At 44.7% G+C, this 26,614-nt stretch overlaps 2 protein-coding genes across 9 annotated transcripts in view; both read left to right on the forward strand.

The window, feature by feature from the left end:
• TMEM273 (transmembrane protein 273) overlaps positions 1-7,564 on the forward strand; it is a 30,484-nt gene extending 22,920 nt beyond the window's left edge. The window contains exons 4-7 of one of the 8 annotated variants that reach the window (XR_006270889.1): positions 164-194; positions 1,823-1,923; positions 2,641-2,664; positions 6,406-7,564. Coding sequence is in view for 6 of the 8 variants with exons in the window: in XM_043476839.1 (XP_043332774.1) it covers positions 164-194; positions 6,113-6,269 (188 nt within the window). In the remaining 2 variants the exon portion in view is untranslated. The other 7 variants (XR_006270890.1, XM_043476840.1, XM_043476841.1 and 4 more) reach the window with 7 other exon arrangements.
• Positions 163-26,376, forward strand: LOC122446514 (protein FAM170B-like). The gene is made up of 3 exons (XM_043476837.1): positions 163-194; positions 2,641-2,664; positions 25,244-26,376. The coding sequence occupies exon 3, from the start codon at positions 25,249-25,251 to the stop codon at positions 25,999-26,001; it is 753 nt and encodes a 250-aa protein (XP_043332772.1). The 5' UTR covers positions 163-194; positions 2,641-2,664; positions 25,244-25,248; the 3' UTR covers positions 26,002-26,376.
• Positions 26,377-26,614: the final 238 nt, after the last annotated feature.

Here is a 26,614-nt window from a genome sequence, read left to right on the forward strand (position 1 = left end):
GAGCACTCAGCCCAAGACCACCCCCTCAGTGGCCCCAAACCCAGGAACCTCTCAGCATCACCCGAGTCTGGTGGGCTCTGACCCCCTCCTGCTGGCCTGACACCGAGAGAGGTGCACCACCATCACAGTGCCCCCTTCCTAACAGCCTGCTTTCTCTGTTTAGAGACCATTGCACTAAAGAAGAGAGCTTCAAGGTAAGGCCACGACCAACTTGTGTCCTCCTCATTTCCCCTCCTGTTTCATCCATCCCTCTCCCTTGCCTGACATCCTTGCCTCTCTTCCCACTTTAAAATGCTTCCTAGGGGACCAGGATGTACCCCTGGCCTCCCTCTTCTCACTCTCCCCTCCTTTGGGCAGTCCTCAAATGTCATGAGAGTGGGGAGCCCACAGGGTATTAAGTAGTCAAAATAAGCTTGGGCTCTTTTCTGCACTTGTTGGTTAGATTTTGCCTTATCTCCTGCTCAGAGTCCTCCCAGTGCATCACCTACTCTCATGCTCATGTCCTCAGTTCCAATTGGAAAGCTACACGTGTTCTGTTTCCAGCTTCCCTGCTGCCATCCAGCCACATTACTCTTCTGTATAGAGCCCTTGTTCTCCAAAGACAATCCCAACTCAGGACCTTTGCACTTGCTCTTTTGTATCATATGGAATTCTCTTCACTCAGATAGCAACAAGCTTCTGCAAAGCCCTCTGGAATGAGGATTTGAGTGATACCAAGGAGGCAGCCAGTCTCTTGGAGCTAGGTGAAGGTGCAGGCCAGAATCAAGAACCAGTAGCATTTGTTGGAGTGGGGAGGTCCTAGCTAGAGATGCCCTTTGGGAAGTAGGCAGTAGAGCAGGGGTGGACAGTGGGCTAGGTGGGGGTGGGATATGTTGGTGACTACCTTTTTTGAATATGGTAAATCTGAGGCTTCTGGAGATTTCCTCATGGAGGAAATGTTCAGTGAGTGACTGGTATTCAGGACAGAATCTGAGTTGAGATGGGCTGGTGGGCTTTTAGAAGGATGCAAGGCACAGTCCCCGGTTTCCAGTTCTTCCCTGGAAACTGGGGCTTGGTAAGTACAAAATAGCATCTCTTGAAGAAATGTGTGGATCTATGGATGAAGGAGAGATGGATGTGTGGTATGCTGCAGTCAGGGGGATGCCCTGGGGGTGAGCTGGAAATGGATTTTCTCAATACTTTCACTTTGTTGAGGCTCTGCCCTCCTTCAGATGTTATGGTGTCTGTCAATAATTTCTGAGGACCTAAAGCTCTTGATGGTGGGGGTGAGGGGACCTGGGAATGTATAGATGAGCCCCAGACCCAGAATCTGCATTGCCTTTGGGGCCCAGCTCATCTCTGTGGTGGGACGTGTAGGATGGGGTCAGTTTTGGCTGCTGTGCCTGTGATGGCAGACTCTGCTCACAACATGCTCTCAGGGGCCCTCTACTGGGTGGCTGAGGCACCCTGGCATGTGGCTGCAAGCTGCAGTGGCCAGCTCTGGCCCTGTGTCAGGATGATCGAGTGGGCTGGTGGAGGTTCTAACAGAGTGATCTTCTCAACCACCCATGAGCCATGCTGTCTTGATCATCCAAACAGCTCACTCTTATCGGGGGACACTTTGGGTAAAGGCATCGTGCTTTGGAAGCTCCAGTGCCCCCTGGAAGTTCCCAGAACTGGTATAAACTTTGATTCAGGGACATCTTAGTCATGGGATTCACAAAACGGAAAGATTTCACAATACCTAATTCTTAATCCTGGTGCCTTTGTACATGCGTATGTGCTTGCTGGGGGAGGGAATGTGAGAGGTTGTGATGACTCATAATGAACGTCTGACACACAGATGCTGCTGTGCAAAGATGTTGCTGTGACTGTACATCAAAAACCAATTCAAGAGCATTGAATGAACAGTTACTATGGTTTCATGTTCCTACCTATGATCAGGTCAGAGGAGCATCTGTTTGGTATATTTGTTGTTGTTTAGCTGCTCGGTTGAGTCTGACTCTTTTGTGACCCCATGGACCATAGCCCGCCAGGCTCCTTTGTCCATGGGATTTTCCAGTGGATTGTCATTTCCTTCTCCAGGAGTTTTTCCCAGTCCAGGGATTGAACCCGCATTTCCTGCATTAGCAGGCGGATTCGTGACCACTGAGCCACCAGGAAGCCCTTTTGTACATTTGGATGTGCTGAATTATTTTGATACATTGGAGCTGTAGGAGGAAATTTCCATCACCCAGGCGAGGTGTCTGCCATAGTCATCCAACAATAACCATTGTGAGAGTGAAGTACAGGAGAAGGAGTGTGAAGGGTGCAAGAGGAAGGCAGGGGCAGAGGAAGGCAGGGAAGAGATGAAAGATGGGGAGAGGTGTGTGGTTGGGAGTTAATGGCTGGACGCGGGTTCCCCTGCATCTCTTCCCCCACCACGTGCAGGGAACTGTTCTCAGCATTATCAATCACACCAGAGCTCTTCTGTTGAGAAGGAAGACACAATTCAAGTTTCCAAAACTGACACTAGATGGAGTCAGGCTTAGTCGGAAAGCCAATAGACCCGAGAATGGAAAAGCAAAGGACACGCAAGCCATTCTCCTGTAGCAGAATTTTGCCCGTGCTTTTGGCCATCTAGGAATGCTTTAGTAAATGTCCTGTCTTCCTGTTTTGCAGGTTAAACCTCAATTTCTCTGAAAGGTGAGTTGTAAGAGTGACGGACGGCTCATACTGAAAGGAGGAAAGGCAGTGCCTTTCCTGTCCTGCGCAGGCTGCAGGCTCTCCTGCATGGTCCCTGCGGGATGGGAGGGGGATCGCTAGGCATGGGCCAGAGGTCCTGGTGTCAGGCTGGCTGTGAGGTGAGGGATCAGCATCTCTTTGGGACAGTTGTGGCAAGTCCTAATCTGGCAGTACTTTGGCAAGATTTTAAATGAAGTTGTGGGGCATTTGCCTGATTAGAGCTGAGAAAACTGAGTTTTAGCAGCAAGATGGTTAAATTTTTATCTGATTTGTTTTTCTAAGACCTTCTCTTTGAGAGAAGCCAGGCCACTGTAGCCAGCTTAAACCATTTGATAAAAAAAAAAAAAAATCCAAAATTTTCTTTGTGTCACCAAGCCATCAGTTTGGCAGAGGTGTCAGATTTTCGATGCTGCTGTGAAGTCTCAGAATAGAAGTGGAGACAGGATCTGAGGTTATGGCTAAAGGAGCTCTGTTCCCAGGAAGGAAGGCATCTCCTTCAGGTTTATCTGAATGGTTGGTTCACAACTCACTTCCCCTAGTCCTGCTTTCCTGCACCTCATGTACCAGCCACATGCTCTCACTGTCCTTTTTGAAAAATCTTCAAAGCCACAGAAATGTTGAAAGAACAGTGCAATAAAAATATTTTGCGCTGTTTGCTTTAACTCTGCATGCATAATTTTTTCTGATTCACTTAAAAACTAGTGTAGATATCATATTTACCCATCTTGTATCTCCTGCATAATCACAATGACAGGAATGGTAAGAAATGAATGGAAATGGGTAGTAATTCAATACTATCATCTCTTCCACAGCCTGTATTCAAATTTCTCTGTTTCCCAGGTATCTCTTACAGCTCTATTTCTCCAAGCCAGGAGCCATTGTACTTGATTTTGTCCCTTTTTAGTTTCTCTCGATGTTGCTTTCTCTCCCCACGGCATTGTCAGTTTTGAAGGACTTGAGATTCTTGCATTATGTTCTATTTCCTGGATTTGTCTGTTTCCTCCTGAGAAGATTCAGATTGAGAATTTTGTCATGATTACTGCAGAGGTGATATTGGGTACATATCTTTCAGTGCACTGCACCAGGAGTCACATGACTGTTAGTGACATTAACAGAGTCACTGTTAGTGACACTGCTTTTAATTGCTTGGCTAAGGAAGTGACAACTAGATCTCTCCTGGTAGAGAGAAAAATCCCTGGTTTGCAATGAGTAAATAATCTAAGGGGTGGGACTTTGAGACCGTGGGAACACCCTGACCCAAGTAATTCTTCACCCAATGGTTTTACCTCTGTTTGTGACCCATGTTTGAATAGTTATTGCACTGAGGGCTACAAAGTACCGAGTTTCTAATTCCAGCATTCCTTCTATGTTTAATAGCTGGCATTCTTTTCTTATTTGTGGAATATTATTCCTAAGGACTTCAATGCATTATAATTCATCACCACCATGAATCTTTTTGATGTTTAAAATCTCCCAAGTTATCAGTACAAATCACTTCTTGGTGACTTTAGACTGGATTCCAGTAGTCACTAAGAATTTCATAGACTTCTGAAATGACACAATGTTCCAGGCTCACCTTACACTGTTCCTGCTCAGATTTGGAATCACGCATTTCCACTAGATCCATGTTTTCCTACCCCCTCCTCCAACCTCCTTCTTTTCTTTAACATTGAGCAGTTTTTAGAAACCAAGATCTGAGCACAATGGGTGCTTATGGCTACTGAGGCATCATCACTTGGAGACCTTCTCAATGGACAGTCAGCACATGCATATTTACCAACATACATCAAAAACTCAGCATCATAACATTCTTCTTAAGATTTCCTCATTCCATATTTCTATTTTGCCTCCTCTAAAGTGAAAACCCTGTTTCAAAACCATATACATATTTTTATCCATTTGCTCTATCCTATAATACACACAAAATACATACTTCAAGAATTACAATACTGTACAACTGCAAACTCACTTAAAAATTTCTTTGCTGTTCTTTGTTCTTAGAATTTAGCCCTTCATATGTACAGAGTATTGTGTTCAAGTTGAATTAATTATTTTCTCAGTGTGGTTATGCCATCAATTTGATATATAGTTAGAGATATTTGTTTCAGTGTATATGCTGGTCTTTGGTTCATTTCTTAATCTTTGTAGTTTAATTTTATTTTTTGAGTATGTGAAACACATATATAGTTTTAATCTAAAAATGTGTAAATAGGTAAACTTAGAGATGTTCTGCTCTCCTGTCCATCCCACCCTGCTCCCACCCACTGCTTTGAGGTAATTAATGTCAACAGTTCCTGTTTTATCTTCCCTGTGTTCCTTTTACAAAAATATGTTTAATTAAAAGATTTGCATATATACAATTAGATAAATGTTTATACATGCATATATATATTATTCTGGTTCTTGTATGGGTTTATTTTTATTTGGATCTCTGATTCATTTGGTATGGTGCATGGTATGAGATATAGATCAAATTTTATCTTTTTCCCAAACGGCAATCTAGTTATCTTAATATCATTTTTCAAAATCACTGTATTTTCCCCAGTGTTTTATTTGTCACCTTTATCGTGTTCAAAATTTTCACATGTAGTTGGACTATTTCTAGACTTCATATTATTCTCCAATGGTATTTGTGATTGTTCATGTGCTATTATCACTCTCTTTGTTGTGGTGACTTCATGTATTACCCGGTGTGGCTAGTTCCCACACACCTTGCTATTCCATTCTAGCTATTCCTGTGTATTTGCTTTCCATATAAACTTTACAGTCAACTTCAGAATCTAGTTACAGAAACAAACATCTTGCTATTTTTATTGGAGCTGCATTATGTTTACATATTAAATTGAAGACAATTGACTTTTTGAGGATATTATCCTTCACTGACACAAATATATACTTTTTATAAGTCTGTTTTTGTGTGTCTCAGGAGAGTTTTCAGATTTTACTCTTATGGATTTTTCACATTTCTTATTAAGTTTACTTCTAAATATTTCATATTTTAGTTGCTTTAGTAAATGGAACTTCCCATCATGTCTCCTACTTGGTCATTGATTTGGGGTATTAACATGATAGCAACTGACATATTGAATGCTTTTATTGTTTTGGTTATTTTATTCTTGATTTCCTTGAGTTTTCATCATATTATGTCTTCTGCCAAATTGTAGATCTTCTCTTCCAATAAGCCTCTAATTGTTTTCCCCTCTCTGATTGCACTGTCTAAAATCACCAGTGTTAAATAATAGTGGAAACAGTGAGTGTATTTGTCTTTTGCCTGACCTTTGTGGGAAATTCCCTAGTGGTTTTCATTAAGTAAGATGTTAGTTTTAGGGCTGAAGTACACATGTTTTATCACCTTAAGGAAACCCACCCATTCCTATTTTATTGAGTCTTTTTTTTTTTTTTTTTTCAGGAATTTGTGTGGGATTTGGTTAAAAGACTTTTCAGCATTAGCAGGCATTAATTTAACCTCAGGAGACATTCTTTGGGATGGTCCCAGGAAAACAAGGACATATAGGCACCCTTGTTACTACTTTAGTTTTTTGCTTCTCTCCTTATTATCTGTATGATTTTGGAGGATGTGGTGGAAAATTGGATTTAGGCAGCCACTATAATCCTAGAGTCTCCAAAAGTCTCTTTTTCTTTTGGCACCTAGCTCAGGTCTGGGTATTAATGAATCTTCCAGGTGGCTCTTTTTCTTTTCAGAAATGCACAAGTGATTGAGCTCTGAGTGAGCAGCCTCTTCAGGAGGGCAGTTTGGACAGCTACTCATTGGAGACAGCTTGAATTTGAGCATCCAAAGCTGGTGATGGACCTTTACATGGAACTCAAAATACGGAGCAAATAAACTTATAGAATCTACAGTGCCTCTGTCCTGAAAGAAAATAGTGTTTCTCTTCTGCAAAGAGCTGACTGCATAAAGGGATGTAAGAGTACTCTTTCCAGCAGTAAGAAAGTTTGGAAGTCAATACATGCTCACTGCCTATCCTGGTTTCCAGTGTCAGAGTTGTTCATGCTTCATGATGACATTGTGTCCGTGGATCCTATCAGTAGCAAGTGGCTCATGGAATGAGAACCAAACTCAAGACACAGCTTCTTTAGCACCAGTCTACCAAGAGGTGAACAGCCTTGGCTAGAACTATTGGCCTCAACTTCTTAGCTGTCAGAAGAATCCATCTGTCAACATTCAAGGGAACTGAAACTTGAAAATCTTTGGGCAGTCTCCATTTCTATAAATGACTGAGAGACCTTCCAAAAGAAGAAATGCAGCCTGGGCTGGAGTGGGAGAAAGGGATCTGACAGCTGTGGAATGGCCCCACAGCTCTGCAGCTTTCAAATGGCGGTACCCAGAAAGGATGAAAAGAGAAAGCAGCTGCCATGGCTTGTAGTGAGCTATACCAAAGAAAGTGATTATTGTTATTATTGTTGTTATTGTTATTATTGTTATTGTCATAGTCATGACAATGTCCTTACCTCATGGAGGACATAACCAGAAGAGACATAAATGCAAGGCTGCATGATGCAGACCCCATTCACACTTCTCTCCCCTTAATATTAACCCTGGGTTTCTGGGCTGCATTAAGGAATACTCTTTGCCTTTTCATTCAATAGAAATCCAGTGGGCTACAAGGACTGGTTCTCCTTAGATTAGGTTACTCACCTTGTGTGTGGTAAAAGATGAGTTATATTTCAAAACAAAGCGCTCTGTTGTAATAATTTGCCTGAACTCCCAGGGCATCTTTTATCTGACTTGATAACAATGTAGTTCATTAGCAGCCTTGGTTAACTGATAACCTAAAGCGGCAATGCGATACTCATAAGCAATTTTCTGTGTGTTAGATAGAATAAACCATCTTGTAAGGTATCTGATAATTGATTTGCTTCTTTTAGCAGCATTTTAATTAAGACAGCTGGTTGGGAACTGAAGGTGAATGCTTCTGGAGTCTCAGTAATCATTGTAATATCTATAAACTCAATAGAATGTCGGGTCCTTTCCCTCACCCCACATCATGACATTTTCCCAGCACCACTCACAGCCTCCAGTTTTGTTTGAGTCCCACCCAGAGTCTCCTGTGTGAAGAACACAGAGAAGTTTGCTGAATACTGGTGCTTTCTCCTCATCTTCTAACGGCAGACATGCTGAGGGAAGCAGAATGGGCTGGGGGTTCTAGGCAATTGGCTTCCTTGGCTTATATCCCAATTCCAAGCTCAGTGACTTCCTTCTGTAGCAGTCCTACAGAAAGCCATTTTTGACAGCCTGTCTTGATGGGAGCAGCTCCTGGGGATAGAGGTGCCAATGAGCAGAAACTCTTGGATATGTTTTTGAAGCAACCACACTAAGTCATTGTGTCTGTAGGTGCAATGTCCTGAGTGAGAGCCATCTCTCCTGTCCTACGCTGTGGTTTAGGAGGATACTACAAGAAGCCAAGGACTAGGATAAACCCTGCCCTCCCAGCCCAGTAGGCTCTGAGTCCCCCAGAACACATGCAGACCCCAGACAGCCCATCTCAACAGGCAGAACATCCTGCCCAAAGGAGAAGTGACAGATGATACTCAAATACCTGTGGGTGGAGTGAACTGCAGATCTCAACAACCAGGCAGGATCTAAAGGCATAGCAGTGGTTTGCTGCCTCTGTGACTCAGTACCTGGAGGAGAAGGTAAGATGGGAGAGAATTATCTAGCAAGATCAACAAATTACAAATATGTATCCATCTCTATGGGCTTCCCAGATGCCTAAGTGGTTAAAAAATTCTCCTTCCAATGCAGGAGTTACAGGAGACACAGGTTCAACACCTGGGTCAGGAAAATCCCCTGGAGGAAGAAATGGCAACCCACTCCAGTATTCTTGCCAGAATAAGCCCATAGGCAGAGGACCCTGGCCGGCTATGGTCCATGAGGTCACAAAGAGTCAGACATGACCCAGCAACTAAACACGCACACATCAATCTCTGTATCTTCAAGTTAAAAATATATTTTACATGGAATCTATAAATTGAAATAAATATATAAAAATAAAATAAATATATGCATATATTCTTCTATTTGTGTTAGAAGTATGCATATGGTGGAATTATATTCTATCATAGAATGTATGGACATTTGAATAAGTAAGTGAAAAAATCCCTTTTCATCATCCAAACTTGAAAATAGCTGAGAGGTATATAAGCAAGTTAAACAGATGGAGATGAAAGTATCAGTTATTCTGATCTTTAAATGAGTCATGACACATTAATATCACTCTACAGGTTCTAGAGTCCTGCTTGGTCCTTGCCCCAGTATAAGCAAGAGGTTAGTGTGACTAGGGTTGGAGTGTTGGCAGCAAAGATGCAGAGGATGGATGGGTTTTGGATGGGGTATAGTGGTAGGGGGTCCCAGGGCTTGCAGATGTAGATTTGGGAGTGGAGAAAAGAGTGACTCAGCCTCAGTCCCAGATTTTGGTGCCATGGAGAAGGATGTAGAAGCCCCAGGGAATGCTAACCTTGGAAAGGGTCTGCAGTTGCTCTCAGGTTTCTTGGGTCAGCTCTTGGTGAGCCAAAAGATGGGCTGCACTTGGAGAGAGAGTGAATCCCATGTTCCTATGGGAGTTCAAGCTTGTAAACTGGGGTTAAAAGCACACATGTCAGAGATTATTCTAGAATGTGCTCTGAGATCCATGAGAAAAGCAGGGAAGAATCGGCCTGGAGGAGCTGTAAGGCTCTTTAACAGTGAGGTGGAGTGTGCAGAGGGGTTGTTTAGACAGAGGGAAGCTGAGCTGAGCTGAAGATGCAAGCTGAGGGGCTGGTACCTATGATATGAACCCTAGAAGGGCCAGGGCCAGCCTGTGCTCAGGGCCCATCCCCCGACCGGTTCTCTTCTGAGTTATTTGTCATAATCCCAGGGCTTGTCAGATAAATTAAGCATCCTTCAAGAATATGACTTTTCACAGGGATGTTATCAATGGATGACAAATAGGTCTCTCCCAAGCTGTGTGTGCAGGGTGCAGTGAAGTCACTCAGGCCTCGACATGAGGAGTTTATGAGTCAGGGAGGAGGGCAGACCATTTTGGAACCTGCTATGCCAATACCTGCTTCTCTTGTGGCTCAGCTGGTAAAGAATCCACCTGCAATTACGGGAGACCTGCTTCGATCCCTGGGTTGGGAAGATACCCTGGAGAAAGGAAAGGCTACCCACTCCAATATCCTGGCCTGGAGAATTCCATGGACTGTATAGTCCAAGGAGTCACAAAGAATCAGACACGACTGAGCGACTTTCACTGGCTCTGGCGATGCCAACACCCAGGAGTATAAAAGACCCGGACAAAATGAAGAAAGGGCAAAGCAATCACTGTGTGTGGGCTTAGGCTGCACAGGAGGACGGTCAGGAAAAATCGGTTCCTGATGCACAATGTCCTGATACACTGACACAGTGGATCATGCCATTTGGTTGTCTGGATATGTGAAATCCATTTTCTCTTTCATGAAGCTAGTTTCAGAAAGACAGTAAGTGAATATGTGAAATAGAAGTTCAGTGGCTTGGAAAGATCACAGAAGTCCTAGTGCTCATTTGTTAGGTGTTCTGGGAAGAATGAGCAAATAGAACAAAAACATAGACATATCAAAAGAGAGAGAATAAAAGTGAGCAGAACTGCTGAAAGGGACTAGACAATAGGTTAAAAGGAAGGATGTAGTGAGACATATGCAAAACCATCTATATACAGCAGAACCAAAGTAAAATTTGAGATCATCAGGAACAAGTAAAAGCAGATGATCCATAAAAATACGAGATTTTGAGAGAAATTAGACTTCTTGTTGGTGGAATTGAATGAAAGAAGATAAAGAACCAATATCTTCAAAATTCTCAGGGGTATGATTATGCACCATAGTATTCTATACCTAAAAAACATCAAGTGAAATGGAAAAAAAATACAAAAAATAAAAAAATTTACTACTCCCAAATTTTTTTCTGAAAAAAAAAAAAAAGAAGAAGACTAGAAGATGGACTTCAGCAAAATGAAAAATGAATTTAAGAGGAATGTGTGAGATAAAAGAAGTGGCAGTGAGCAAAGAAACCAGCAGAATTTATATGTAAGTTTACATAAGCAACTATTATTTTTAAAAATTGTGGTGCCGTTATAATACATTAAAATCTCACATGATCTCAATATGGGAGGTTGTGTGGGAGAAAGAGAAAAGACAGGTATAAAAGCATTAAGTTGTTCAGGGACATAATAAAGAATATTGATTAGTTCTCAATAATATTAGAAAAATACAGTATTGAATTTGCATAATGTAAATTCAGGAAGAACCCCTAGAATCAAAAAACAGTGGAGGGATAAAAAACATCTAAACAATTACAAGCCTTCAGTTCAGTCACTCAGCCATGTCTGACTCTTTGCGACTCCACGGACTGCAGCATGCCAGGTTTCCCTGTCCATCATCAACTCCTGGAGTTTACTCAAACTCATGTCCATTGAGTCAGTGATGCCATCCAACCGTCTCATCCTCTGTCGTCCTCTTCTCCTGCCTTCAATCTTTCCCAGCATCGGGGTCATTTCCAATGAGTCAGTTCTAAAGGAGAAAAAGAAGTAGCAGCAGGAGGAAGAGGAGGAGGGGAAGAGGAAGAATGAAAATTCTTGGGTATATTCTTTTGGGAGAGACATAAAAATTTCTCTGGGGCAGATACAATTTTTATTCCTAAAACTGCAAAGCATAGGTGGCATGACCAGTGTGAAAATGGCCTGAGGAACAGTATTATGGATAATGATATTATCCGCCAGCATTTTGAGAAGCCTGGTCTCCAAGGATGCTGGACCCAGATATTATAAGGAAATTACATCCCTCTCTGGCCTCCCCATCCTAGTTTCCACCTCAGACTTGGCTCCAGTGCCAGATGGCGATGGGCAGGAGTAAGGGAAATAAGTGCTGCTTCTACCAGCCTGAATGGGTGGCTTCCAGTGGTCTTGGGAAGTCCTCTGGGAGGGAAGCTGATGGAATAAATTGTAAGACCACTTTATCCAGAAGGGAGCAACATGGTAAAAACAATTGGTAGAGGACAGGAGAGCCCATTGCCTGGTGGGGCAGAGGGTGGGGATGTTGTGAGGATAGCTTCAGGCACAGGCTGAGTCAGGCCGGTGGGGGGGCAGGGGGGGGGTACCTGTGGGTGTCAGGAGCAGTAGAATAAGCAAGAGGAGGGGCAAGGCTACACCGATGTCTCTCCTCTAGTTTGGGAGGAGTAACTCACCTAGACATAATGGCTGTCATTTCCATCAGTTGGATGAACTGATATGGACTGGCCTTCAATCAGTATGGGAATCTCTGGAGTGACAACAGCCACATGACCCAGACACTCTCAGCTGTCATGGTGACCACGCATTTCCTAATGGCTCAGCCCTGAAAAAACCATCAGTGGTGTAGAGGACCATGTGGAAGGTTTTGTGCACCTCAATTGCAGGTGCCTCCCCTCCCAAGAAAGTCTGGGCAGAAGGCGCTAACTCCATTTTCCCAGAAGGGGAGGTGAGCAGAATGACAGGAAGGGAGTTTGCCCCTAAAAAAAAGAGTTTTTCCTGTGTGAATGAAACTCCTTAGAGAGGAAATAATATCTAAAGAAGCTTTATCAGAAGCTGAGTCATGTTAAACCCCTGAAGTCCCCATAAGGAAAAATGGGTGCCAGTCAAGATGGACGTGACCCCAAGCAGGCTGAGATTGCCTCCTTTTATCAGCTTCACCTCATTCGGAGGATGGCAGTGACTCACCCAGATGAGGAAAGAGGGGTGAGAAGGGAGAGGAGGAACAGGGGTGGTGAGAGCAGGTGACTGACACCTGGGCCCTGCAGCCGGGGGCAGGTCATGCTCTAGGACATTGTTTGGTCTTGAGGGAACCCCTCCGCCACTTCCTCCCTGGCGGGGGCGGGGGGATTCCTGTGTCTTTGCTCTAAAAGCAGTGAGGAGAAGGAATAAAAGGTCAGATTTAGGCCAAGGACGAGGGAGAAAACTTCAGCGTAACTTCTAAGCTTCAGATATCATTCATGAAATCAGTGAGCTATTTTGTCTTTCAAAGGGAAATATCTCTTCAAATTAATGATAATTTACACTACTTCTGAGCATTTGCCTGGCATGATTGAAAAGAAGCATTGTAAAGCTGCCTTAGCCTTTACAAGATATGTAATCATTTCTTTACAAGATATGTATCATTACATGTTCATTACAAGATATGTATCATTTCAAGAAATGATACCAAGGCCAGGGCTCAGCTCTCTAAGGGGCTCAGATGCTTAGAGTTGGTGGATGGTGGTGGATGGAAGAGCTGTGGACTGGGGCAGGTGTCCAGAGGGGGCAGGAAGGGACATGGGGAGAGTTCTGGAAGCACTCTGGCAGTCACTGAGGACCACCTGGCTTGCGGCGATGGGGAAAGCCTGCACTCTACAGATGGACGTGGGTCCTGGTTTGGATATCTGGTCCACAACTCAGGAGCTGCTTGACCTTGGACAAGTTGCATGGGCAAATGGCAGGTGTGGAGAGGGCTGAGGGCGTTCCAGGACCATCACAGGGATCAAATAACATGATGAAAAGCTTTGCTTTGTACCTGGCCTGTGGCTGGTGGTAAATAGATGTGGATTCTTTTCTGTGTATGAACTTGGAGCTGAGAAGACGGAATCTGGATGGTGCTTCCTCCCATCCAGGCAACTGGAACAGCTAATTCCGGTCCCAAAGTGCCTGAAGCTCCATTTCCCCATGCTGGCTCCTTTGGGCAGTTTAGGGCTAGAGAGGCTGCCATGCCCTGCCCCAGGCCCGCCTCTGGTTCTCTGTCTTTCCTGAAGGCAGGAGCTTGCTTGCCCAGCTGGCTTTGATCAGTCTCTCACTGGGCCACTTTTCTGTCTTCATTTGTCCTTGTTTATGTTTCCTTGCAAACAAATGTCATGCCTTTCCCACGGGCTTCTCCCTAACCAGTTTATATTTTAACCCTGTATAGACAGAACCAGATGAGACAGAGGATGAGATGATTGGATGGCATCACTGACTCGATGCACATGAGTTGGAGTAAGCTCCAGGAGTTGGTGATGGACAGGGAAGCCTGGCGTGCTGCAGTCTGTGGGGTTACAAAGAGTCAAACACGGCAGAGCAACTGAACTGAACTGAACTGAGACAGGACCAGATTTCTGCTCTTCACCCCAGTCCTATTTCCTGCACCCAGTGAGCCAAATGCTGCCTTCTGACATCTGTCCCCAGGTCCTAGACTGAGGGGCCTGTCTATAGGACCTGATATGAAGCATCCCGGGGATGGACGGGCAGGAGGCATGGAGTTTTACAAAATCTTAGGTTTATATGTGTATACGTATGTATTTATTTTAAAAATCCAGTAGTATTTAAATAAAACTAGGGGTAATTTATTGCTTGGGCTTCCATGGTGACTCAGTGGTAAAGAATCTGCCTGCTAATGCAGGAGACCTGGCTTCAATCCCTGAATCTGGAAGATTCCCCTAAAGAAGGAAATGGCAATACTTACACCAGTAGGAAATCCCATGGACAGAGGAGCCCATGGGCTACAGTCCATGGGGTCACAAAGAGTCAGACACAACTTAGCAACTAAACAACAACAATTTTTTGCTTATTTTCTTACATGTTTATTGTACAAAAATTAAAAAAACAAGGATAAATAAAAGGATGGGGGAACTCCTTTTCCAAAGATAAATGTTGCTCACTTTTTGGTGTTTATCATTCTCAACTTTACATATCTGAGCTTGTGTGTGTATATATATAAATATAAATATACACACACATACTAGGTTTCCATAACTGGGTTTGTACGGTACAGTGGACCCTTGAACAACATGGGTTTGAACTTTGCAAGTCCACATATATGTGGATTTTTTTCAATAGTAAGTACAACAATAGGTTGAATCCGTGGATGAGGAAACTTGGATACTAGAAGTTATATTCCTATTTCAACTGTATAGAGGATGGGTGCCCCAACCACCAGAGTTGTTCAAGGGTCAGTTATATATGGTTGCACTTACTATATTGTGAACATATTTTCCCTCTTCATCAACATCATGGCATCACTTTGTTTAGTTATCCCATATTTTATTCAACCCAGGTGTTCTCAAACTCGAATCAGTCACACAGAGGATTTATTTAAACCCAGAAGCCTGGATGTATTGGGGTTGAACCCAAGAGTCTGCATTTCTAACAAATTCCAAGGATTCAAGGGTGCAACCCAATCAACCGAAATCCCTTTCCTGGGACACTGGTTGCTTCTGAATTCGTGAGTACAAATAGCACTCTATTGAAAATAGGTCAGAAAAAATCTTGGCATACTGTTACTTTCCTTAAAGATAAATTTCTAGAAGTGAGATTGTTGAGACTGAGGGTATCACAGGTTTAAAGCTATTGCTGCATATTACCAGAACATTGTTTCAATTTATATTTCTACCAGAGTATGCCCTTCCTGGACCTTGCGTTTGTTTAATTCTTTTTTTTTTTTTTTTAAATAAAATGTATCCATCTGATCTAGCTAATCTATCTAGAAAGCTAGATTCCCCTCCCACAGGCTGTGTAGACCCAGGAAACGGCACCAACTGCACAGAAGCTGTTTTTTCATCTGTTAATGGAGAAAGAATCCTCCTTTGATCACATTTCTAGATTGCTGTGAGAATCATAAAATGATGGTAGGATTGAGGGCCCTTTCAACACTGTGACTCACTTGGAGATGAGAGGGTCTGAGCACTTCCCTGAAGAATTAAGAAGCAGCCCCTATTGTGGAAACTTCCCTAAAGTTAGAATTACCAAGAGAAATTTGCCTAAAAGGCTTGTCTTCCCAGCCAGAATTGTGGGCTCCATTAACTGCATGCAAGAGGCCCTAGTGGTGGGACAGTAAATGTTTAAAAACATGTCCCTTCTCTGGGGTGGTAGTGGGGCAAGCAGGAAAGACTTTGATTTTAGACTTTGCCAATTACCATGATGTAAATCTTCCCTCCAAGTCCTCTTACAAGCTGCCAATGTTTCATGAAATGTAGTAAAATAATTGGGAATTGATAAGTTTTGAACATTTGTTACTTTTGTGCATTATATAATCTAATTATAAGTTGATATGATTCTGATTTTGATAAAAGCTGTTTCACAACTGACTTTCAAAATTCTTGAAAGATTTAACAATTGGCTTTCATAAGCCAGTCCTAGCTGGCCCCAGCTCACCACTGGCTTCCCCTCTTGGCTATAAACTCATTAAAAATGCAAGTCACTTTTCTATCTTTCTGGAAGAATAGCATCTAGTTATGCCGACTTCATTTTTTCACATTTGACTGTGGGCAAAACACTGGCAATCTGAATGATTTGGTTTCTGAACATTTGACATTTATGTATAAAGTAGTCTAATGTTAGCCTTTGCAAGGACTGGGGTCTGGGGTCCTCTGAAGACGTTTGGCTCTCGTGCATGGCTGCACACTCCTGCACACTCCTCCTGCACACTCCAGTGCAAGCTCCTCCTGCACACTCTGGTCGTGTAGAGAGAAACCCAGCTATGTGGAAGAAGTAGGCTTTGTTTCCAGAACCTCAACAGTGAGGTCTTGAAAGATGGGTTTTTCAACTGCTGCCGTTCTTGCCTTTTAATTTTCTTTGCTTAGCTTTATCATGATCAATTTAATTTGTTGTGCGTTGAGTGGTGAATCCTGCAGTGTGACTGCTCCTTATCACATGCTCATGGACTGTCATTTTCCAAAAAGCTGACTTGATTTGTATGTATATTGTGGTTCAAACGCCAGCTAGTCATACTCTTTTCACAAAGGCAGGTAAATAATATAAAAACTTATTTTGAGATTTCTACACTGCTGTTTCACTGTCAGGTACCACTGCCTGTGAATTTGTGCTGTAACAACAGCTTATTGTGTTTTGTAGCTAGTAAAGTAATAATATATTTACTGAGTTAACTTCAAGTTTTAGGGAGTCATTTTAAAGCTATAAGCCAAAATTTAAATAATATGCAGATGCTTTTACTCTTCTCTTGTAAATAATAAATAATTCACTTATGTTCCCTTCTGATCTTTAGCATGTTTATTGAATTTCTGACAACCAGAGTGGACTTGGGACAGCGTTTGAGGAGAGCTGTCTTGTCCTTTGTGATGTGAATCAGTGCTAATCTCCTTCTCACCCACATTGGCAGGGCTTATCTTTCCTCTCCAGGACTGGTGCCATATTGCCCAGGATGCTGGCTGGTTCAGGTGACAGGTGGTCAGGAGCATTGCTCACTACTTTCTGCCCATTATCTGTGCACTTGTGGGCGTGTTACAGCCTAGGGCTGCCTCCTTGACACTAGGGCCCTCCACTTCACCCATCTGGACATGCTGATCACATGGAGCAGCCTGCCCACCACAGCAAAGCCAAGTGAAATTTCTCCTAGGAAGGCAAGGGTTGTTCAACAATTGAAAAATCAAGCCATGTTAATAGAATGAAGGGACAAAATCATGCCAATAGATACATAAAAAGCATTCTAAAAAATCAACTTCCTTTCATGATTAAAGCACTTGGTAAATTAGGATTTGGTGGCTCAGTGGTAAAGAATCATCCTGCCAATGCAGGAGACATGAATTTGATTCCTAAGTAGGAAAGACCACCTGGAGAGGGAAATGGCAACCCTCTCCAGCATCCTTGCCTGGGAAACCTAATTGGATAGTTGAGCCTGGCAGGCTACAGTCCATGGGATCACAAAGAGTCGGACGCAATTTAGCGACTAAACAATGACAAATTAGGATTAGAAGGGAACTTCCTCAACATGAAAAAGGCCATGTACAAAAACCATTGACATTGTCAATAGTAAAAGATTTAATGCTTTCTCTGAAGATAAGGAATAAGACAAGAACGCCAGCTTTCAATTTAGCAGAATACTCAAGTTCTTGCCAGAAAAATTAGGCAAGGGAAAGAAATAAAAGACATCCAAGTGGAAAGGAAGAAGTAAAACTATCTCTGTTTGCAGATGACATGATCTTATGTATTAAAACCCTAAAGAATCCACACCTTCGCAAAAAAAATCTGTTTGAATAAGCAAATTCAACAAAACTGAATTCTAAAGTTGTATTTCTATACAATAGTAACGAACAATCCAAAAAAGACATTAAGAAAACGGATCCGCTTACACAGCATCCAAAAGAATAAAATACGTAGGAATCAATTTTAATCAAGGAAGGCAGGGTTTGTACGTTGAAAACACACATACAAATCCCACTGTGGAGGCGTCGCTGGAACCAGTCTCACTGCACTGCAGGAAAGCAGCCAGCAGCGGACTGGACAGGTTTTACCTGCTGGCCCCTCATTCTTGGCTTTGGGTTCCTTTCTTGGGAAATTTCCTGTTCTCAAGGAAAACACAGCCTGATCCAGCCTTCCTGGAATCCTCCCACCTTACTCCCTTACATTCCCGGAAGGTGTGGGACCACCTGCAAGGCTGTGAGTGGCAGGCTGGGGAGGGACAGTGGCTGTCTCTCCTGGGACACCTCTACCATCCAATAAGTATGCCCATCAACTTACGAAAGAGACAGTTTCTGAATGACTGGGATAGGAAAAAGACAGTCTTAAGAGAGTAGTCTGCAATAGCCATTCTGATCTTGGGGATAAAAAGAAATCATCCCAGTTCTGCTCCGGCTGTAGATACCTAGGATGTGAGCTGAAGGCTGCACAGGAAGTCAGCCCAACGCATTTAGAAACTGTGTTGTCTCACTGATGGTCTTTAGGGTCCTGGGATCTCCCCTTCCATGCAGAAGCCATGCTTCCAGAAAGTTCTCTCAGAACGAGTTAGCAGCTGATGTCCTCAGCGTTGTATCCGAGGTGGCCTATGGCCAGCACATTTTAGACACAGGGGAGGAAGACCCAGACCTTTCCCCAGAGCTCTCCCTGTGGTTCTGTAAGAACAGTCAAGGGGAGGGACCAGCAGCTGGGATCCCAGAGCTCCTGGGTGCATGCGTGACCTTCAGCTGGGATGTCCTTCCTCCCAGCTGAGGTCACCTTTTCAAGGAAACACAATTTGGAAAGACACTTCTGAATCCCCCAAACTTGTTGAATCTTTGCAGTCTCATGGAGCCAGAGCTGGGGTGGAGGGGCTCTGGGCCAGGTTGGGGCTCTGGGGCACAGCCAGGGATGTGCCTGAGAGACCCACACGGGTGTGCCCCTCCCTGCTGCCTAATGACAGAGGAGTCCTAGGCCATTTGTGTGGGCGCCCTGAGGTTAAGGTCAAAACCCGGAGACAGCTCCAAACAAACCACGGAGAAGAAGCAGCCTGTTATTAAGTCTGAAGGAAAACAAAAGCAAAAGTCCCTTCCCCATTCACTTGGGGAGGCTGAGGGAAAACTTTTCGTATCACATTTCTCTGTGGCTGAGTTTTTCCTTACGTGGTCCACTGACTCACTTATTTTTAAATAGTGACAAGAAGCAACAGAAAATGACCTCAAAAGATGATACTTCTCTACTCTGATCCTCAACTTATCTTCTGGCACTTTCTCTGCAGCGTTAGCACAGGCTAAGGTCATAAACAATTCCTGGGAAATTGGCTTTCACTGGAATGAACTCCCAGTCTGGAGCCTGCCCTATACCTAGCAAGCAGCGTCTAAGGCAACTCACCACTTCCCTGCCTCCCTCGGTGTTCAGTCTGACAATAGAAGTTTTTTGAGAGGGGCAGTGACAAGGTGGCCCTAATTTCTAGTTGAAGAGAGGAGTGTTGTCCACTTAAAACACTTACAGCGATGGGCTCAGCCTCAGAAATGTTGCGTCCTGTACACCACCCCGGGGAACGTCAGGCCCCTTGGCCAAGTGGACAGGCTATTTCTGGAGGCTCATTGGCTCCAGGATGAATGATCCGATTCTCCCTGTAGCCTAAATTGTGGCACAAGCCCATCTCTAGAGTTAAAAGTGAAGGGAAGCAAGAAGTGGCGTCTCTGTTTCCTGCTGGGGCTGTGGCTGGTTCGCTTCCTGTTAGTTTCTTCTCAGCTAAGAAAGAAAAGGGAGGGGGGCTGAGAAGAGGAGGTTTTGGAAGAGAAGTGGAGACTGGAAAATCCTCCAGGCCTTCTTGATGAGGTTTAAGACTCGCATGTGATGTGTGAAATGAGTTGGCCAGGAGTCAGAGCTCCGAGAAAGTGCTGTGTTGGTCCTTCTGGGGTTTTGCACACCAACCCTGCCGGCTCTGGCGGTGGAGCATGAAGTTCTTGGCGAGGTTGGAGACCCAGCTGGAAAGCTGCGGGGGCTGGGACATTAGGGGGCTGGGTGGGCCTGATCTGTTACCATCCTCCCCTTCCACTCTCCTCCCTCCCCCTGCCCAGGGAGGGCAGGAACCCTGTATGGGTGGCCTCTGATAAGTATCTACTTGGAGCAGAAGATGAGGCTGTGACAGAGAGCCTTCCCATGGCCAGATGCTGCTCAGAGCCCGTGTAAAAATGAAGGACAGTGGCACATTTTGGTGCAGCTTTGCTCTAAGCATCCCCCCCCACCACACCTCGCCCCTGGGAAGTAGACCAAGGGGAAGAGCAGCGGGCAGCCTGACAAAGCCGTCCTGCCTCTGGGCTTGAGGGGTCAGCAGTCCATCCTCCTGTCTCCTACCTGTACTTGGAGTCCCAGCCTCCATCTGTAACATGTAGTTAATAGTGTCTCGCTGGTGGGGCTATTAGGAGGGTTAGAAGGAACATACGTAGATTCTGGGGCAATAAAGGAACTGACCCAAGTACCTTTGGAAAATGGTGTTTTCAACTAGAAACCAAATGGCAACCTTCCTCCCAAATTGTTCTGGGGTTGCCACAGTGATCAGCTGGGCCAGGACAGTACACCGTAGTCCTGCTGCTGCTCAATGAGCCGTCTCACCAGAACATACATCAACAGTGCATGGAAAATCAGACTAGTGAATTACTATGGCTGAGTAACAGATCACCCCAAAACTTAGTGTGTGAAGCTGCTCACAGTTTCTGAGGGTCAGGAATTCAGGCAGAAGATGGCCAAATTCACAGGTGGTGGCTTTTCTCTGCCCTGACAAGTCTGGGACACCAGTTGGAAGATTCAAAGGCTGGAAGTCAGAATCATCTGATGGCATATTCGTTCACATGTCTGGTGGCTGGCTGGGATTTTTGCCAGAACTGTTGGCTGGAACACCTCCATGTGGCCTAGGCTTCCTTACAACACGGCAGCTGAGTGCAGAGGAGAGTAGAGAGACAGAGAGAACCCAGAGGAAGTGATATTGTTTTCTATGACCTAGCAAAGTCTCCAAGCATCACCCCTCTGCATTCAGTTGCTGGAGGTTGTTACCAAGTCCGCTCTGGTTCAGGAAGAGGGACTCTGTCTCTCAATGGAGGGCTGTCAGTTTCACATTGTAAGAAGAGCATGTGGGATGGGAGCACTGGTGTGGTCATGTGGGGAAAATACCTCCAGTCACCCATAGCTCCACCTAATCTTCACTTTCCTTAAAGTCACCACTGCTCCCACTGGGATGTGACTGCTTCCTTTGTGCCTCTGCATTCATACACAATATAGGCTTGGTTTAGGGTTTTGTGGGGACGGGTTACATGTTTAGTTTTTACATATGTGGGATTCACTTATCTCTTGCTTTTTTCACTTAACATGAACTTACTTACTAACACATGTAGATCTCTTTATTGCAGTATAGTATACCACAATTTGGCTATGGTGTAATTTATTTAACTATTGCTTTATGTTGATGGATCTTTGACAAGTTTCTTTTTATTTTCTATTATGAATACTACTGTAATAAATATTTCTTGATGTGCTATTTTATGCACTTAGCACAAAATGTGAATGCTTCCCAGTAAGGGATGTTAATTGCTGAGTTGAAAGAGCCCGCTTTTCATTGTAATGGGTGCTACCAAATTTCCCTTGAGAAAGGCAAGCCATGCACTAACAGGTAGAATATAAACATATTCATTTCATTTTGTTCTCACCAGCACTTAACAACTGTCAATCTTTTTAATTCTTGTTTGCCTTGTGGGTGAAAACAATATACTATATAGCATGTGTTTTTAATTTGTCGTTTCCTTCCTAGAGTTAGGTTGAACATCTTTTCATATGTTTATCAGCCATCTGCCCTTCTCCTGGGGATTGCTTATTCATTTCCTTTACTGAACTATTCATTTCAGTTTTACTAAAAAGCAGAGAAGTGGAAACTGAAACAGCAAGTTTTTTGTGTTTTTCTTAAGCAATGAAATTTAAAAAGATTCTCAATGCTCATGTTGACTGATGCATTTAAGTTTAGAAAAGCCATCCTATAATAACAAATGTTAATTTATATTTTCTTTCTAAATATTTTACATTAGAAAGTAACCCCAGAGTCACATGATATTAGTCTTAGTTGTTTTATATGAGGTAAGGCCAAAGTTGATTTTTTAAAAAGTGAATAAAAATGTTCAGTGTCATTTATTGACTGAGTCTTTTTTTTTCCTCCTAGACCTTTATTTACTTCATCTCTTAAAAATTCAAATATTAATACATAACGTGATCTTTTTCTGGACTACCTTTGTCTTCCATTGATCTATTTAATTTTTGTGCTCTTACTGTTTATTTTTATAAGGCAAGTCTCTTGATTTATTAAGGGAGAAAGAATACACTTACAGTGTTTCCTCTTCCTGCCAGGGAGCTCTGTCTCTTTATAGGTGCAAGTGTGACTCTCCTTCACTCAGTAAAGCTCTGTGGCATTTTTCTTTACATAGTGGCTTCTAGTTCTGGAGAGGAGAATATTCCTAGGTGCTGTCTGTGCTGGCGGTGGTTGTGTTGCTTTGGGGATTATTTTCAACCAATCATCTTCTGAGCTGTTGAGAATTTGGGATCCGGAGGAACTGAGTTGGTGAGACTGAGCAGGGGTTGGAGGGATATGGGGAGAAATGTTTTGGGGGAAGTGTGCTCAAGACATCCTGGAGCAGAGAGAGATGGCAAGCTGGAAGAAGTGCCAGAGCGCCTGAGTGTGGAGTGAGGTTTGTGCAGGTGGAGAAGCAGGAGGGGACTCGGAGTTGTGGGATGAGAACCAGCGTGCCTTGGGGCTGCAGGGATCTGAGGTACAGAGAGAAGGCAACTCCTCTAGACAGACTCGCCCTTGTCGGTCCCTCCAAATACATCCGACATGTTCGCTCACTATTTATTCATTAATTTGACAATAATCTATGGAATCCTTGTGAATGTGTCCATGTATTCTACTAGATGCTGGAGATATAATGGGGGAAAAATGAATGAATGATGTCTCTCTCCTCATGGAGCTGACATTTAAGTAGCAGCAGATGAATGCTGGGAAGTGGTTATGACTGTACACGCACACATCATAGAGTCTAAGGGGAATGGATTCCAGAAGGCCCTGACAGGAGTTGTTTCAGAGACTGCAGAGAAGCGTGAGCCTTGTGGGGCCTAGGGGTGGGCACTCCTGGCAGAAGGGAGGGTCGATGCAAAGCCCGGGGTCAGGAGCATCCCTGGTGTGTGCCTGAGCCCCTAGACCTGAGCGAGGGTAAGCAGAGAGTGGGGAGACGTGAGGAGGCACCTGGGTACCCAGGCCACGGAGCGCCAAAACCCCTAAAGAGCCAGCGGTGGGGACTCTGAAGCAGTGAGGAGGAGGCAAGATTTCTGTCCCCTGCTGCCGCCACAGTTCAAGGTAGGCCCACTTTGATGTTGGGTGATGATCGTATGTATGTGAGCGTGTGTGCGGTTAAGCGAACATGGTCTGAATGTGTGTGTGTGTGTGTGAATGTGTGTTTATGTATGTTTGAGTGTATGTGTGCCTGAGTGATTATGTGTGTTAGCATGAGTGTATGTGTGTTCACGTGTGTATAAGTGTCTGCATGTGTATTTTTAGGCATTCGTGTCTCTGTGTATGTACATGTGTTTATATGTGTATGTGTGTGTGTGCGTGTGAGCACTTTATGTCTGCGTCTCTGACAATACACAAAGCAGGGACGGTCCTGCAGGGAATGAGATCCTGATGGGGAGCCTCTCCTGGCAGCCTGGCTGGGGCTCTGTCCTGGCCACGGGTCACAGAACACACCAAAGTCACTGATGAGGTCACAGAATAAAGCCAGGAGCCTAGTGACCATGGGCACCTAGCAGCCACTCGGGCTGAGGCCAGCGGAGGCTTCAGCACTGGCCGAGCCAACTCTCGCCCAACAGCTGGAAGTGTGTGCCCCTGGGCACTGGGGTCATCATGAAGCACCACTTTACAGACCGTAGGGGAGAACAGTCACCCATGGACCAGTCCACCCTCAGCCTGGCCAGCCCAGAGTCCACGGAGGAGAGCATAGAAGTGCACCGGGCAGGTCGGTGGAAAGAAAGGGTGTGGCTGGCATGTCTTTGAGAGGACAGGGGTCCTGGCGGGGAAGGGGAAGGGAAGGCAAGGCACCAGGCCACCCCTCAGTGTTGGCACCAAAGTCCTGTGTTGGCCATCAACATGGACCATGGGTTTACTGGGGCCGCTGTTGTGAGTACACAAGGTGATTTCAGGAGGTATGAGGGTGACATCCTAAAATGTGAGTCATGTATTTTAACTTGCTTTGGAAAAACCAGAATTGATGTGCCAATTCTGTGATTTCAGCAGTGATATAAAAAGTCCCTTTATAATAAATGGATGAAAGTTAATCCGTAACATCATTTTGAAGTGACCATGGGTAGCACCCAAGGGTCACACTATCTTGGGGCCAAGGTACTGGCACCAGCTCTATCAATCATTTCAATGCTCTGTGCCTCAGTTTTCTAACTTGTCAAAAATCAGAACAATGCAATTTCTTAGGGTTGTTTGAATACTGAAGGAGTTAAAATATGATAAGCACTTAGCATTTATATGGTGATGGGATCCAATGAGGGTTTCAAGGAAAGTGTGAGATTCCCCTGGAGGAAGATGAGACATGTCCCACAGGTGCCAGGGGGAAGGTAGGGTTGACTGGTCTGGCCAAAGCACTCCCCCTGCCAGCCTTTATTGAGCTGTGATTCGCATATACAAACCACATCAATTTTGTGTACAATTTGAAGAATTTTGGCAGGTACACATTTGTTTAACCACTATCAATACCATAATGCAGAATATGTTCATCACCCTCCAAAAGTTCTAGTGACCCTTTGCAGTCAGTTCCCCTGCTGCCTTTCACTCCAGGTAACCCCTGTTCTGTTCTCTCTCCCTACAGTTTTGCCTTTTCTAGAATGTCATCTAAATGGAATCAAATACTCTCTGACCTTTTCACCCTAAGTTCTTTCATTTAGCAGAATGCCTTAGGGACTCATCAATGTTTGGCATGCCACAGTAGTTCATTTCTTCTTATCAGTGAAGAAGATTGTGCTGTCCCACAATCTGTATTCAGGTGGTGGCCCTTTGGGGTTTAGTCAAGGGCTTAGATGTTACATTCATACACTATTTGATCTTTGTCATCACATCCATAAGGCGCAGCTACATCTCTACATTTGATCCTTATCATCACCCCAAAAGGAAAGTATATATCATCCTTAATTTATGGGGAAACAGGCACAGAGAGAAAAAGTACCTGCCTGGGGCCCCCAGAGCTTGCATCCTTTCAGAGACCTGAGGTAGGTTGTGGCACTGATAAAAATGTCCTTCCACTTCCCAGGGCCCATGAAGAGAGAGCAGCTGTCTCCACGGCCAGGCCCAGCCATTCCCCACGCAGAGAACATCTACTTCCCAGGCAAGGGTCGGGGGATGTTGAGCTGGAGCAGCTCGCCATCATCCCAGTCATCCTCTGAGTACCAGTCCTACTCCCAGTACCAGTCTTGCTATTCCTGCACTTATGGGGACCAGGACGCTGCCCAGCAGAGCATGTGCGCCTTCTACACCCACGTGCAGACCGTGCAGGGTGTGGCCGTGGCCTGGGAGACCGACAGTGGCTTCGAGCCAGTCACCCGACAGCCCCGCATCCACGAAGCCGAGTTCATCAAGAGGCAGAGGCGGAAAGGCTCCTCCTTTGAGATGGCTTCCAATACGGACCTGCGCTGGGAACTGGAAGCCAGCAAGAACAACACCAGCTCAGAGCCAGAGGACACGGAGCTGCTGGCGCCCCTGGAGTGCTGCCTGCAGGAGCTGCGGGACACCCCGGACTGGCTGGTCACCACCAACTACGGGCTGCGGTGCGTGGCCTGCTGCCGGGTCTTCCCCACGCTGGAGGCACTGTTGGAGCACGCCCAGTATGGCATCCAAGAGGGCTTCAGCTGCCAGATCTTTTTCGAGGAGATGCTGGAGAGAAGGAGGGCCCGGGACCAAGGGCAGGAACAAGAGCCAGAGGAGGCACAAGAGAGCGCTTCGGACAGCAGTGCATGTCCAAGGCCCCGTGTCAAGCTGCCTTCGTCACAGTCACAGTTGCAGAAGCACTGAGCCGGAGGTATGTGCCCTGCCCTGTCCTCACCTCCGGCACCTCAGTCGCTCCTTCCCCGGCCATCAGGACCAGAGCCACCGGGGCAGGGAGAAAGGATGAGGGCCGGGGAAGGAAGCGAGCGGAGTGTAGAGGTGGGAAGGCCGTGAGGACGTCGGGGAAGTCACCCTCCCAAAGGGCACAGCATTTCAACCAGAATCCATTTCAAAACGTGAATCAAGTGTTTCTTACAGTGGGTGCAAGACCTGAAAACCCGCAAGCTTGTGGCCACAGGGATTTCTATTTTTGCTGGTGGGTCAAGCAGGTCATGACTCACAGGAGAGAGAACTACAAATGAAACTTCAGCCCTATCTTTTTCATTGTTAGGAACTCATCATAGGCCCTAATTCTATATCTTATTTTACTGGAATTAAACTTGAATAACCCAAAGTTTAAGGCAATGACTAATGAAGTGAATCATGTTATTGGGTTGGACCCACAGGAAATTGCCATTTCTGCAGGTTACCCACTGGCATGGACATCTTGAGAATGGCAGGTTCCCAGAGGTAGAGATGGGGCTGGATAAGTCCTGCTGACCCTAAGTTCAGATATGTTTTAAAATATTCAGAACTGTTT

The sequence above is a fragment of the Cervus canadensis genome, chromosome 8 (genome assembly GCF_019320065.1).
Source record: "Cervus canadensis isolate Bull #8, Minnesota chromosome 8, ASM1932006v1, whole genome shotgun sequence".
Lineage (NCBI taxonomy): Eukaryota > Metazoa > Chordata > Mammalia > Artiodactyla > Cervidae > Cervus > Cervus canadensis.